Raw genomic sequence first — 16,758 nt, 5'->3', positions numbered from 1 at the left:
ACAAAAAGAGCATCATTCCTCGTGTACCTGGTCAGATTTTTCTCTTGCGTGTATGTCTTTCTTATTTCTTCACTTGTCTTGATGTAACTACAAAAGAGAATAAGCTTCAGCATTTTTGATGGTCTGCAAATGGACGCTTGCAGGCTGGAGTTGTGAGTGCTAGCAAATCTGTGAAGATACAGACACTTTCAAAGATTATGATATTGCATCTGATGCGTTTTAGCTATGGAAACCAAGGAAGCACCAAATTACATAAGCCTGTGCACTTTCCGCTTGAACTGATCCTTGGACGTGAATTGCTGGTCTCTCCAACTTCTGAGGTGAGTCTCAATCTACATCTTTGGCTATTCCAGTTGTTTCTGATCAACTTGACTTTTGACATTTTAGCCTTTCTTCAAGAGTGTCCCTCTTCCATTTGAGTCAGATCTGTTTTATCCTTCAGTTTATAAAAACTCTCGACTTCTTCCAGATCTGGATCTAAATGTTGATTTTTCTTACAAAGAAAATTGGCACCATATTGTTCAATTCATCTCAAGTCTCAACTTATTGTTTGTCAAATCAACAGTAGGTTCTAAATGACTTCCCCCAAATCACACCATTCTCCTTGAATATTTTGCCTATTGTAGTTGATTGCCAAAATACCCATCAATTTTTATTTTTTATTGGGTCTCCGCAAATGGGTTACCATGTTTATGACCACCTAACTCTGGTGTAGCACATCTATTCAGGATGTCAGTTGGGTATAGGCATGGAAAAAGTTCCAACTCTCATCTCTTGCTTCGTTTGTCTAGGGTCGAAAATATGAGCTTGTTGCTACTATTACTCATCATGGGAGGGAGCCGTCAAAGGGGCATTATACTGCTGATACCCGCTACTCTGATGGCAAATGGCTGAGATATGATGATGCATCTGTCAATGCAGTGAGCACAAACAAGGTGCTGCACGACCAGGCTTATGTTCTCTTCTACAAACAAGTAGAGGTATGTAGGTAGGAGGTTTAGCCTGAATCCAACCTTGTAAAGAATAGTAAATCATGTTTATGAATATGTGGAATGGGTGGGAGTGGTTTGGCTCTAGTTGGTCAAGACACTGTCCATCCTGTTATATATTATCAGCCTTGTCACAAAAGTTGGATAGAGGCGTGCAAGGCTCCTTTGGAATAGGCTATAGATGAATGTAACAATTCTTCCACCTTGTCACTGAGGACATGTAATTTTTATCTTCTCTTTTGTGAAGTTACCAGAAATCTATGGATTTTTTTTCTCATCCTTTTCGCGAACAAATCATGTCATGGTATTATTGTTTTTACCTCATTTTTGAGCAAATTTTTGTTGGGAGTTGCTCAAGTTTTATGGAGTATTAATGCATTTCCAATATATATTTTGCCTAGTTCTGTGTAAGATCCAAAACATATTTATGGTTATTATTCCTTTTGGAAGTGGGGTTTCTGGCAAGAAGTGCTAGTTGTTGGCATTACACACAGCATTAGTTCTGTGTAACTACGTTTGTGTCATCAGGGAATGCATGAACTTGGGAGTTTCACTAGCAGATAACAATTTATTGGTGATTGCTTTATTGCAGCTGTTTTGCTTTCCGTGGGCTCTAAATGTAAAATAAATATTCCTTTGTTCCAACTTCGAAAACAAATTTCTTTTTTTTCTTTAAAATGGAAGGGTAGAATTTGTAAATGCCCCTTTTAAGGAATCTTGTAGGAGAGGAAGGGAGATGCAGGGGCAGAGGAACTAGAGCCGGAACCGGAGAGGGAGGGGAGGGCCAGAGGGGAAAAACAGGAGTGGTGAACAGGTCGCATTACGCTCATGCCGCTCGTCTCTGGAGTCTGCTACCCATTATTCTGTCGTCGTCCTCAAGAGTCCGACAAAGTGGTAACATGGATGCAGCTGGTCTTCCATCTGAACGGCCTCCGCTATCTTGGGCCACAACGGCATCAGAGCCTTCAAGATAGGCTTTGGCACTTCCCTGGTGGAAGAGAGCCATGCCCAAAACAATGGCTACTTCCGGTCAGATTTGAAAACGGTGGTTGCAGTGGTTGTAGTGCAGGAAGTGAGTGTAGCTATGGTGGGTGTGCATGTTTTGGATGGGGAGGAGAATGGACATTGAGGAGGTGAATCCCTTCAGTCTTCCTCCATGATCACCACTTATGAGTTTCTAAAACATCATGAACAACCCTCAACAGAGAGATGAACTCAAAAAAAAAAAAAAAAAAAAAAATTGCAGAGATCTTCGGTCTGAATCTGTTATCCTCATGCTGGAATCAAACTTCAGTCTCTCCTTCTACACTTCTGAAACCGCTGATCGTTGTTCATTTGCGTCCGATGGGGGTAGCCGAAGAGGGAGTGGGAGTAGAGCTGCAGAGATTCTGTATAGTTCTTTAGTTTGTGAAATCCTATTTGCCCATGACATATTAAACAAAAACGAATAAAATGCATGGGCAAAAAAATCATAGTGAAGCAATTGACTCCAACTGTTGTTGCAGAAGATTACCCTGTGGAGACTGGGTGAGAAGAAAGAAAATAGGAGAGGGAACCGTGGGCAATAGTGAGGACGTGAGAGGGATTTGGTGAGATGAGAGAGATTCTAGGACAATCAAAGAGAGAGAATGGTGCTGCGTTCTAGAGGATGAGAGTCCGAGAGAGAGAGAGAGAGAGAGATTCGGTGAGAGAGGGAAACCGTGGGATGGGGGAGAGAACCTAGGAGATGGGAGATAAAATAGGAATAGAGAAAGAGGGGGAATGCGTGGGTAAGAGAGATTGTGTTAAATTAGGACAAAAAGAAATGCTCCTACACTAATTTGGACAAGGAAAGAGAAGATGAAAGAAAGTAGGAGAAGGGAGAAGAGGATGAGAGAAAGTAGGAGAGGGAGAAGAGAATGTGTAAAATAGGGAGAGAGGGAGAACCGTGGGGTTTTCTCTCTCTCAATTTTCCCTCTTTTTATTTTTTATTTTTTATATTCTCTTCTTCTCTTTAAAATTTCAACTCTGCCCTTGATCTTTTGCCTTTGCTTCTATATTGAACCATCTTCGTCCATTTAGGATCAAACCTGTGGACATCTCTTGAAAGCCTTGCAATCAAAGATCATCACAATATGTGGTCAAATTAATCATGAAGACCTAATTAAAATTAACAATTGAATAATAATTTCATGAAGAATTATGACCCGATCAGAGGCCTTCGTAGTATTATGGTGAAATCAGATGAAATGGAACCCCATGAGTACACGTTGGGGGTTACTTCAGGAAAGTTCTTGGGGTTTGTTGTTTAAAAGAGAGGAATAAAAGCAAACCAAACAAAATTCAGGTAATACAAGATATGTACCCACCAAGAACCATTCGAGAGGTTCAAAGGCTAGCTGGTCGAGGTGCGACCCTCAATCGATTTGTCTCTCGGACAGGCCATTCCCTTCGGCGACAAATGCCTATTCTTTTTCATAACTCTAAAAAACTTACAATCCCCAATAGATTTCCTTTGGACATCCAAATGTCAAGATGCCTTTGAGGCCTTGAACGCCTACCTTCATCACCACTGCTCCTCTACCAACCGAGCTAGGGAAGAGTTACACAGTTACCTAGCAGTCTCACTAGTAGCTGTGGATGGATAATAACATCTTTCAAATAGGGGGTGAAAGCTGAATACACACAAATGGTAAATGTTTGAAAACCATAGTTGAAGTGATAAGAATTCAGAATAAATTAAAATAAAAAATTAAAAAGGAAAAAAAAAATGATTTTCTCCGAAAAGAGATAAGAGCTCACGAATCGTAAATAATTAATAAGAAAAAAAAAGTACAATTTCCTCTGTTCTTTGTTGAATCTCAACCAATGGCATCTATCTTAATCACAAATCTCATCACCATGAAACTTGATAATTCCAAGTTCATTCCTTCGAAAATCAATTGGGTAAAGCATCATCAATAATATTTCAAAGTATACAACAGCAACAACAAATACAGTTAAATCCCAATTTAATGAGGTAGGCTACATGGATCCAAATGTGTTACGGAGATACACCACTTTATGGACTTAGATGGGATGGATTATTTGGTTACCAAAATAACCCTCCATGGGCTATTAAGTTGGGCCTTAGGTTTTATCCAAAACAAAAAACAAAAGTTGGGCCTTAGGTAATTTGTCTGTGAGATTTGAATTTCCCTCATTGTCCTATCTAGATGATTAAATGAGAAAGGCAACCCTCCCTTCTGGGAAAGCTTTGTTTCTTTTATCCCTTCCCTCCAAAATCTCCACCTTTGTCCTCTAAAGATGGGGAAGGGTAAGGCAGGGAAAGAAGTTCTATTTCCTGCCCTTTGTTTCTTCCTTCTTAGAGAGCAAGTTCTAAGGAAGGGCCTGTCCATAGGGTATTTATATGATAGCAAGTTAGATGGGACTTGAAATTTTATAGAGGGTTAGAATTAGTGATCTCCTTTCACATGTCAAGTTTCAATCAATCGTAATTTTCCAAATGGCTACGAAGAGGTTGCATGACAATGTTTAGGTTATCAAGATGGTGCAATGGTAAAATGAAAAGATAAGCTATTGAATTTAAATATAAAATTTTAACAAATAATCAATTTAAATCAATCTCTAGATATTCAATGATCAAAATTACCTCATCATTAATTCACATAACACAACTAAATGAATCACCGGTAGATACTTTACAAACGTGACGGCCTATAAAACCTTATGCCTTCCTTTTTAACTCCAAGAAAATGATAGTATTCTTTCTAACTACTCCATACTCATTACAACGGATTTGAGCCAAAGATTTAGCTCATGGTATCGTTGCCGATGCTGATACAGATGAGTCATATCAGGCTAGATCGGGTGATTTTCCCCCAAAGATTTTATTTTTTATTTTTTTTTTTGGGTTGGGGTGTCCCTATTTTTGTACCAAGGATCTGATATCGGCCAGGTGGACAACTGATCCATCCAATCCTAAATCCATGATTTGAGCAGCTCTAATTGGTCTTGCATTTTACACCTTTACCATAAAAAGTTCATGTCATGGCAGAGTCTGTACAGGCAGCTGCATAAGTATCAATCTCAACAAAGAATATGACAAACATAAGAGGCAAAAAAAGATTGGGTTCTTTGATTGGTTCAAAGCCCTTGGTCACCAAACACCAGTGACATCAAAGCTTCTTGCAATAATTCCATTTGAAATTTGAGGAAGAAGACAATCTTTGATGAAGTGGAAACTTTGGGAAGAGTCTCTCAAAGAATGGGCTCATGATTGGCTTAAAACTCTCCTGAAGGTTCCAGCACCAAAGACAATAGAAATTTCTGGTTATCAGTGATTCTTTGGTTCATTTTGAAAGTGAGAGATAAGAAAATCTTTGTTAAAGTGGAAAGTCCTTTCATATTGTATTGTAGGCTTGAAGCTGCAGCTTCTCTCCATTTTGAAATATTTATTTTTTGATTTTAGGGAACTAATTAATGAAAGTTAAAGTGATCTACACTCCCAAATATCTAAGATCAAGGATATCTCTCGAAGTTGCTCTCTACCATTTCAAAGCTCTAGAATTTTGTTGGGGTTTCTGTTGGTGTACGATGTCTTGTATTTTATCATAATTTAATTCAAGGAGTATTGGTGTAGGTCCCCTGATAGAACAACATCCCCGCTTGTCGGTAAGCGGGCCTTGGGGGTTGCAAGGAGGGGCAGAGGCCCCTGCATAGCAGGGGTGTAAGGGGCGTAGTCCCATTCGAATTTTTTATTTGAAAGTAGTTTTGTACTTTCTAGTATTAGGGTTTTTCGCTGTATATTTGTAGCAAGGTTTACTTTCTCTATAAATAATTATGAGAGGTGTAAGGGCAAGCATTGTAATCCTATCTCCATTGATAGTGAAGTAGAACCTCATCTTATTGAAGACGCAGGTAATCTTGTCGATGCTCGTAAATCTGTGTGCATTGTTTGTTCTTGTTTTTTTCATTACATTCTGCATCGCTTTTAATATTGCATTTCTACAGTTTCATGTGAAAACAATAATCTCACATTGGATGCAAGTAGTTCGATTTGATGACTTATAAAGACTTAGGCACCCACTCATTAACGACTAACTTTAAAGAATGAATTCTACCAAGTATTAATGAATTTCATTTTTGTCTCTCCATGTTTTATTGTCTAACACTTTTCTTAGGAGGAGGAGGAGGAGGAGAGGAGGAGGAAGGAGGTGTCATAAATGAGGATTTGAAGTTGAAGATTTGCTTATTGGGTTCCACTCTAACCCAAAAAAATAAATATTGCAAAAGGAGATCCATATGTTGAGTCAATGTTTGAAACATCCTTGTGATGGGGGCTGATGAGTACTATTTATAATTCTAAACGCTCGTCTTCAGGACAACATTCTCACAATTATTGATAATTTGCTATTGTTGAGGTCCAAGAAATTCATAAAAATCTTAAACGTCAGAGTTTTGATTTATGAGTTTGGTTTCAAACTCTGAAAATCTGGCACTGGATAGGTGGTTTGTGGTCAACCCAATTCAACCAGTCAGTCCGGTCCACTAAGGATTGTTTGGTCAAAGTTTAAGAGTACAGAGACCGGGACAGGATCAGTTTCTTGTCCATTTTGATTCTGGTTCAAATCAAATCGTTCAGAATTGGTTGAAATCCTAGAAATGTAATAAGAAATAAGCAAAGATTTCACAAAATATGTGCAGTTTTAATTTTAGGCTGTGTTTGGTAACCAAGAGAAGAAAAGAAAAAAAAAAAACAAATTTGTACTTTTTTTCTTTGGGTTAAGAATTTTTCTTTACACTTGGTATGTCTTCACCCAAAAGAAGATTCTCCTTTTCAAATTCAAAATTTCTCTTGGAAATTGTGAAATTTTCTTTCGCTTCCTCAAAAAAAATTTTTTTTTACCGAAAACACAAGAAAACATGAGAAAATATGAAAACATAATAAGATAAAAAATGAATGATTGCACAATGATTTCCTATGTGTCTATCTTTCTCTTAAAATTCAAAAATTAAAAAATTTTTTTTTTCTAGATTCTTTTTTCTTTTCTTTTCTTCTCTTGGCTACCAAACATAGACTTAATTCTAGGAATGACTAATTACCCTAGTTGTTTGTTTGTATGACCAGCTGACAGAGAGCAAAAATCCTAAAACATTTTTTTTTCCTTTTTGTACTATTCATTCCCGTCAGCTTCCTAAACTCCCTTATCCCCTAACAAGTCTTTCGATTGACCCCAATGCTTATGCCATTTTCATTGATTATAAAACCCATAATTCTTGAAAACACACACACACAAAGAAAAGCCTCAAATATTAAAGTTTACAAGGTCTGATATTCCCATAGTTATGTTATAAGTGTTGGGGTACTATGTATTGTATTCACTCACTCGCATTTGTGGGTTGATTTTGAAAGGCCGTAGGTCTAGAGGAATAGCCTCACCTTACATATTTATCTTCGTTAACGAACTAGTGGGTTCATGGAGGGGGGTTTCGGGTCAACAGTCTTAATGGAATTTTTTTAAGACTAGGGTATTTTGATAATCTACTAGAATAGGTCTTTGCTATAAATTTCTAGTAAATGTTCTTTCTCTATAATCAATTTGAGAGAGGTGTAAGGAGGAGCAGTTATAAACTCTATTCTTCATTGATAGTAAAGTAGATATCATCTTAACATGAGTGTAGACAATCTTGTCGAACCATGTAAATCTTTGTATATATTATAATGGCTCTCTTCACATATCCATGGGATGATTGGGTTTACTTTATTGTTACCAATATTTTCCGACACCTCTCCCCCTCACCCCACCTTTGTGAAGATGGAATTTTTTCTAAGGACTCTACTAATAACTAGTAAGCAACCTTACCAACTAAACTAGCTGAAGTGTGTTAATTGCATGAAACTTGAAAAACATTGTTGTTACTTACTCTAACAATGGTAGTTACCTACAAATTAATTGTCAACCCCAGCCTGGTCACCATTCACTAATTAGACTAACCGAGATGGGTAAAGAATTACCACTTTTGACTATAATGCTTCAGTCTTTATTAAAACACATATTTTATAAACATATTCACTTAAGCATGTGTAGATTTTTCCTTTTAAAATATTATTTTATTTTAAATGGTATTAATTTTAAAAAAGAGAGAAGGATCTACGTGACACCACTGACATATCTTGATATCTCTTACACCAAATCAATGAATTCAAAGAAAGAGTGTCTTACAGGGAGACCATATGGTTGAAAAGGAAGAGTGTTAGAAAGTGCTAATTAAGAAGAGAGAAAATATGAGAAGGCATATATACTACCGGGAGACCCATATGGTTGAAAAAATACTCTCGGTCATGCAGTCTTATGTCAAAACACAAAAGGTGGCAAAATGATGCCTTCATCCCTGTAAAACCCATACTCTATCTGATACCTATGTGCGTCTCCTCATGGATCTCCATATTGACGTGAAACAATACGACCAGTGAGAATTCTTTTTCCCCATAAATATAATTACCTGTAGAATATATGTAAAAATCGAGCATCACAAATTGCTTCAATCTCAAGAGAAGAAGCTTGAGAAGCCCAAGCTGGCCTTGCATTGTGCATTCATAAAGTTTGACTACTGGTTTGAAAGAAACTTTTCATCCATAGCCGCAATGCAAAGCAGAAACATCCCACCACCACTTGTCTAGAAACATTATTGGTGCTAGAATTTTTTCCCTTCTTTATTAATAATAAATGGAAATTATTTGAATGGGAAACAACTCATTCAATTTAGGAGTCAGAGATCAGAAAATCTAAGGAACGACTCATAAATGTTGACGGCAGAGATCTGAGCATCTCAGAATATCTGAACCAACAGAAGCCAGAAGCCCCTAGCTTGCAGATTCCTTTTTCTTTAATAACCCCAGATCAATTAACTCTAGCATGGGCTCTTTCAGTCCTTTTCTTGTTTAGTGGGCCCACCAGGCGACAGATTCGAATGGGCCCCACAACCCTTATAAGCCGCCGTGGGCTCCCCACGTGACTGCTTTTTTATTGTTTTGACTTTTGATTGGTGAGAAGCGGAACGCGGAGAAACGCTACCTCGAGATTTACCCAACCTTCGAAGTTCAAAGGGTTTCGTGGGATGGAAAGCAAATGGACAAATCATTGGAGATTAGCTGGCAAGAGGACTGATGACACGTGTCGATAGGAATACAGAGGATGGCCCACTACGCCAGGCTCCTGCTGCCGACACGTTTTTTAAATTTTGATCACGTGCGTTTATGGCATAATGGTACGAAGGAAAGTGTCAGTTGGACTACGGTTCACAGCTCAACATATGCGTTGAAATGTACTATGAAAGTATGAAAGGGACGTCCATCAGGCATTCCTTGGTTCGGCTTTATTTATTCTGGTTCGTTGAATCCGAAGCTGGTTGGTTTGTCTTTTGAACGGATCAAAATCCTCTGTTTTTTTGAACGGACAACCTCTTAGAAGATCTGATTCTTTATTGCATCAGAGTAGGGGCCAATGAGAATTTACGGAGAAGCATCAATGAGACATTTATTTTTCCTTTTATGATGGGACTCTCAAACTCTCAGAGCGTGAACTTTCCTTCAACTAATTAGTAATTATTTAATATATTTTTTATACTAATTTTTTCAATTATTATTATTATTATTAAATTTTTTTTTTTGAGGAACATTAGATTGAAAGTACATTAGTTATTACAAGACTGTACATTACAAGATTATAAAACTATAATACAATACAAAACTACATAATAGAGAAGTACATAACTTGAAGAAGCCATCAGAGATCTCGGGGATCAGATGGCAAAGATAAGGTGGGGGCAAGCAGGAGGGAGCATCTAAGACCTGAGACCTGAGACCTGAGACCTGAGACCTGATCAAGATGGAAAGATCTTGCAAGCCACTTGAGAAAGGGTCTGTTGACTTGGACTAATAGTTATTGAAAAATACACAATATAATACATAAAAATGAAGATATTTCCGACCTGATAGCAATGGCTACACACACTCTCTCTCTCTCTCTCACACACATCCCCACACCCACCTTGTGAAGGTTGAATTTGATCTAGAGGTAAAGGCTCTACTAATAACTAACAAGCAACCTTACCAACTAAGTTAGGTGCCTCTTCAAAAAATTTCATGATTCAAAAGTGTATTAATTGCATGTATCTTGAAGAACATTGTTACTCGATTTATCAACAGTTTCCTACAACTGGATTGTAAACCTTAGCCCACCTAACCTATTCCATAATCAGACTAATAGGGTTGGATTGAGAATTCCCACTCATGAGTCATGACCATTATACTCCAATATTTATTAACACCCAAAATTTTCAAATATTATTTACATCATCATTTAATTTATATTGAATTTTCAAATCAATAAGATTTTATCACATTTTTAAATGATATTTTCAAAGAAATTTCCAATCTATGTTTAGGGCATCATCATTTTGATTGACAAGTGGTCTTACATTCATCCAACAGCCATAATGAACTACATTACCCATGTCACCATCCCACAACCACTTGGCCGTGTGAGAAATCTTTCACGCCACACCTTGGTGTAGGAAACAATTTTCCAAAGACCCAAATGAACAAACAAAAGAGAGAGAGAGAGAGAGACCTACATGGTCAACACGTGAGAGAATGTGAAAAAGTATCCTCATGCCTTTTTTCTTGGAGATTATTTTCCTTCATCAACGACAAACCTTGGACATTAATGAGGATAGGGTAAGGGTAATTTTGAACTTTTATCTTATAAAAGAGTATTAACGACAAATTTTTCATCAACCACACTGGATTGCAATGGAACTAAATTTTTTTCCGTTTTTCCCTTTGGCTCAGTTTGGTTGCAAGGGTATTTAAATATTCAAAACTCTAAGGAACTATATCTTGAACCCAAATCTCTCAAATTTAAAAAATAAAATAAAAATCACAACTAAAAAATATCATTACTAAATATAATAATCTCACTACTAATTTAGATGATGGGACCCCCCCCCCACACAAATTACAAATCGTAAATAGGAATTTTTTGAAAAAGAGAGTATGTGGGGCCTTCACATTTTGTGAAAAAAAATCCACACATGAATGATGTGGAAATCTTTTACCTTAAATTTAAATAATTTATACAATCATAATGGATAATCAACACATAAACTTCCTTTTATGTTTAAAATTTTCACTTCGATCTCTTTACTTCTCATTGCAACCAAACCCAACCTCTTCAAATTCATTGTATTGTTTGGATGGTGACAATTCCTGGGATTCAAAGTCAGAAAATCTAGGAACAAGTCGACGAGTCATTCATTAGTCTTAAATATTAGACAACCAACTTGACGGCAGAGATCTGAGCATCTCAGAATGCCTGAACGGCCTGGATGGACCCAGAAACCTAGCAGATTCCTTTCCTGCCATGGACAGGACCAGGGCCCTCAATCCTTCTTTAATGGTTAGTGGGGCCCATAAAAAGGCCCATAAAGGACGACGTCGCAAATGGGCCTAACTCCCTCAGACCTTAAGATGCCGTTGGCCTCTAACGTGACTGCTTTATGGTCGTTGGTGAGACGCGGCATGCGCAGAAACCTCGAGATTTAACACAACCTTAAAGCGTCCCATGTCCCTAAGATGGTCCCCTCAATCATTGAAGATGAGCTGGCGAGAGAATTGATGGACACGTGTCCATCTGTAGCACTGTGAATGGCCCCACCACCAGAGACTATTGGCTCTTGCTGCCGACATGTTTCGATTAGCTTTACAGCACGTGTGCGTTGGCTTGACAGCAACGTTAACTGTAGAATAGGGAAAGGGTAAAGCGTGGATTTGACAACTGGGCCCCACGAAATTTCTTTCAAAAGAACAAAGAAAAGGGACGTCCCATCTGGAATCGCTCGAGTTTAGTTCGACTCAGCTAACCTTTTAGGAATTGGAATTATTTTGGTTTGATGAATACGAAGCTGATCGATTTGTCTTCTGGACCGGCCAATTTGGTTGAACCATCCAAGATTGGCATACAAGAAAGTCAGGGGTCATTTCAAATGGGGAAGAGAGACAGACACAACGGGTGCTAGCTTGTAGCATGCCCAGCCTTTTCCCTAGTTATTAAGAGGATGCAAATGGTTATGCAAATAATTATGAGATTTAATATTATTATTAGTTAAGGAAAAAGAAGACTACCTAGTCATGCAACCACCATGCCCGGGCACATGAACATGCAAATATACCATTGTAGCATTTGTAAAATAAAAAATCTCACCCATGCATATGTAGAGCTATTCTAAAACACAAAAATGAAGATCGCGAAGAACTAGTACAATTTGCTTTCGGAATATAGAACGGTGTCCATGCCAAATATCAAGTTGTCAAAAGGGAAGCCTTGTCGCTTACTCAATTGTGCAAATCGATTATGCACTTTTGAAACTAGAGAAAGATAGTGGCTAGGGAAATCTTACTTATGCACTTGCGCGTGCTCTCATTGGCCCTACACTAGTACATGAGCTATGTGACCAGGCAACGATCGCTTGCCCTATTAGTTATGAGATTCCATGCTATAAAAAATGAATAATTAATTAAGTTAATTGGATATGAAAACCTGAACTAAGAATAATCAAATCCAGTTGCTACGTTTGTTGGCATCTCTCTCTCTCTCACACAAATATATGGAATATGTCTTATCCACCTTTATTCTGCCTAAATATCATCACAATCATCTGCAAAATCTTACTAAAGGAAATCTGACATCTTGATCCCCCAAACCCTCCCTTTCCTTTTACCTTTTCTTAGTTATAGGAAAATCTAGAATATTTCTCATCCCACCTTTAATCTGTCTAAATATCATCATTATCATCAAGAACCACTACAAACAATCCTAATGAAATCCACTCATCACTTACATAATCTGTCATATAGAAACTTAAAAAAAGTGTATCTCTCTTTCTCCCTCTTCATTGAAAATGATCCTCATGCCCCTCTCCCCACCTTTTTTTTTTCTTTGACCCATTAGCTGCGCGTCCAACCCTCTCCCAACTAAAACATAATATGCTGTTTGATCTTTGTGAAAGGATTTGGTTATGATTTAAGTCGGTGATCCCCCAATTTGGATTCATACAACAAAAAATCTGTGATGATGGGTCCCTCTTATGGATTTGATTGAGACTTAACACACCCATGGCAAAACAAAACCGTACTAAGTGAAACCCACCAAACAAGACTCTATGAAAAAGATCCAAACAGTTTAAAGAAAGGTTGGCCATTGGTAGCTCAAATGATGGGAGCCGCCACCTGCCAGCAAAGAGGCATGTCCTTGCTCTTAAATATCCGTAGAATACATTTATTATATTGATAGCAATATATGTTGTCAAGCCAAACAGAACCATAAATCTGTTTTGTGGGTTTCATAGTTTCAAATATTGAGGGACTGAAAATTAAAGGAGAGTGGTATGTAAATTGTATTGATGAGTTGTGACTTTATAGGACTTGTAGGACCATGTCTAATTGAATGACCCGGACTATGGACCTGATTCATGGCTTATGGAGGTTGTAGTTAGTCGGGTCGTCAGTAATTGGGCTGGTTGTCAGGTTCAATGCTAATTTATTAACATGGTGTTGGAGGTATGATAGCTTGTATTCTATCATTTGTAAAAAATGAATTTATTCCGAAGAATCATTAAGAAGCCGAAGCCTTAAGGTCCCAAATTTTATAAATTTTATTGAAGACAGGTTTCAAATTTTACACATATACATGGTCACCCCTTCCCATTTTCTGTATTGATATGCCATATGAAAATTGAAGTGACAACCGCACTGTACTATACATTTATATTGGCAAGCCTAGATCATTTTTATCATCTATACACAGTTGTATACCATGTGTGGGAAAAAAAAAAAATTAGAATTCAATCTGTGGGTTATTGCTTCTATTCAATGTTAGCCTCTAAAATTTTAAAATGGCATAGTAAGTACAAACAAAATCGATAAATCAATAATAAAAAGGCTAAGATAGGAGCTACAAAATTTGAAAGCTAGTTAATGGAATATAGATTTTATAAAAGGAAAAGGTTCTCTAGGATGGTTTAGCTATTTTATCTACAAGTTGGCCTCTTAGTTAGTGTCTTGTTAAATTAAATTAAAACTTTTTAATTATAAATTTTATTTTTTATTATTTTTTATTTTTTAATAATTTTTTTCTTTCGCATATAAAGTAAGCATATTCTCTCTTTTTTGGTGCATCTCATGGGTTCCATGCTAGTTATCTTTTTTTGGTAGAAGTTCCGTGCTAATTATCAAAAGAAAGGAAGAGGGTGGGAAGACTGATTTACACTAATTTAATGTATTACAAACACAAATACTTATGTCTAAATTTTGAAATAAGAAATAACTTTATATTACAAAATTTCTGCTTTTCCTATATATTAAATAATAAATAGTAACAGAATAGTCTTTTTTTTTGGTGAAAATAGTAACAGAATAGTCACATAAATACACATATGGGTTGAACCCCACTTTACAGTGAGCCACACCCTTTTGTTGGAAGAGGGCCCAGCCATTTGTCCTTACTTTTACACAGCCATGCATTCAGACTGACCTAGCTAAAAGCAAATACCTGCTTGTACTAAGTTGCAATGTCTCTTTGGGCTTTTGTATATGGAATTTGTCATCACCAGCTATCATCTGTCACTGAACTCATTTGCTTAAACTCACTTGCTAACTTTAGAACAGGACAACCCCTATTTAAGATGCAGGACTCATTATAATGTGAGATTCCAACCATCAATACCTTGGCAAACTTGCTTTGTTTTGGTTGAAAACTATGTCATGTTGATATGGATATTTATAGGACACACCTGTTCTCCAAACTTGTCTTCACCAACTGATGTCTAACCTTTAATACACTTGTCTACTAAGATAAATATTTGAACCACAGACAAGGTTTAAACCTTTCAAGAATCATTAACATTTAACCAATTGATCTACTTCTCTACCAGAAATCTTTAATTGTGTCAGAAGTACCTCCTATATTGGAGGTGGGCAATCCCATGTTAAAAACATAGGATAGGGGATCAGGATAGAGTTAGGGTTAATTTAGATTAAGGGTTAGACGCCTAATAGGAGAGGAAGAAAATGTTGAGAGGGTTGGTTGGGGTTGGTTGACTTCTTCAATGCTGTGTTTGGTTGCTTTCACTCACACTGTGGGAAAGGAAATGTAGTAAATTGAGGATATATTTAGTGATCTAGAAGTGGATGGTAAAGAAAAAGGAATGTAGTGGGTAAACAAAATGACAGATTGAAGAAAATGGAAATTTCAAAGGAAATAAAGCTGAAGTTTCCAATAGCTGTTTCTGTACTTTGGTTGGCTAAGATTAATGCTGGCTGGAAAGTTCATAGAAGGTAACCATTTGGTTGACAAGAAATGGTGAGGAAAGAGGAGATGTGACCATCCTTTATAACAACCACAAACTTTCCCACAGGACAATTCTATATTTTTTTCTAAGAAATAATGACTAATAATGGAAAGAAACAGAAAATTAAAGAGAGACTTGGAAGAACATATGAGGCCCACACTTTCTATTTCATAACAAACAAGTGGAAATTCAATTGTCTTGTCAACAAATAATTCACCTTTTATATTGTCTTACATTAGAAAGTTAGGCAACTTTGGACAAGCAAATGAAGCTTGAACTTTAAGGAGAAAGGGTAATATAAGAGGATGGATTAGATTGAATAGATGGCTGAGGATTTAGGGTTTGATGCTTCAAAGCTTGAAGAATGGATGTGGTGGAGCTCAACAATGACTTTGTTTCAACAGCAGTGGAGAAAAGCACTCAGGCTAGTTTGAGCTGTCTACCTAATATTTTGATTCTCCAACTAGGTATATACTAATTAGAAAACAAATTAATTAAAATAAATAGTACTAATGTTCCAATTTGGATAAAATGATTATAAGTATTCAATAGTTTCATCTCTCTCTCTCTCTCTCTCTCTCTCTCTCTCTCTCTCAAACACACATGACAAAAGATATAAAGTCATACTTGGACTAATTGCATGTGAAAAGAAGAGCTGGGAAATATAGAAAAAATGCACAATAAAGATCAATGGAAAGATCTTTAATGCTTTATCATAAAAGGAAAATTGGAGTATAAAATTGTTGTGTACTAAGCATGCTCAAATTGAGGGATATGACATAATTCACTTTGTTAATTAGAGAATCAAGCCATTGTTTTCAACAATTGAAATTAAATAATAAAAAAAAGCTGATATTTTTTATTTCAAAACTTCAATTTTCCAATCTTAATTTCTATAATATAATGAGTGACATTTAAATTAATTAGTAATTATATTAGATGAGTTTGGAGATGTACTATGTCTGGTTGGAGATGTTCAAATTAAAATGAAGTCATGTCACTGAAGATCCTTTCCCCATTGTCGTTGGATGCAGATTGAAATATTTCTCTTTCAAGCTTTGATGAATGCTTAAGTGATTCTATTTTTTATGGGAAAAAAGATTGCAACACGGCATGTGTACAATTTCCTTCTGACATTGTTTTTTATTCTCTTTCTCTCACTTATTCTGATAATATGGGACTATGTAGATGATATCTTTTTCAAGACACCCATTAATGTGGTGTGCAGATTCCTCACCACATTGATAGTGTGGGAACCCTCTCCTTTTCTTTTATTGTTCTAGTTGAATAATATGATTCCACTTCTTTGGAATGAATGCCAATATGGGACCTTACTTGAGGGAGGAAATGTTTCTTTCGTACAATATAGCTGATATAT

General features: G+C 36.7%; 1 protein-coding gene across 1 annotated transcript in view; it reads left to right on the top strand.

Annotated features, from left to right (window-relative positions):
* Window positions 1–1,268, top strand: part of LOC122061952 (ubiquitin carboxyl-terminal hydrolase 24-like) — an 8,222-nt gene extending 6,954 nt beyond the window's left edge. Inside the window, exons 6-7 of the mRNA XM_042625546.1 lie at window positions 144–320; window positions 792–1,268. Coding sequence (XP_042481480.1) covers window positions 144–320; window positions 792–992 — 378 coding nt within the window. The 3' untranslated portion in view covers window positions 993–1,268. The remainder of the gene's footprint in view (window positions 1–143; window positions 321–791) is intronic.
* Window positions 1,269–16,758: the final 15,490 nt, after the last annotated feature.

Source organism: Macadamia integrifolia, chromosome 14, assembly GCF_013358625.1.
Source record: "Macadamia integrifolia cultivar HAES 741 chromosome 14, SCU_Mint_v3, whole genome shotgun sequence".
Taxonomy (NCBI): domain Eukaryota; kingdom Viridiplantae; phylum Streptophyta; class Magnoliopsida; order Proteales; family Proteaceae; genus Macadamia; species Macadamia integrifolia.
This window is presented reverse-complemented; position numbering and strand designations above follow the sequence as displayed.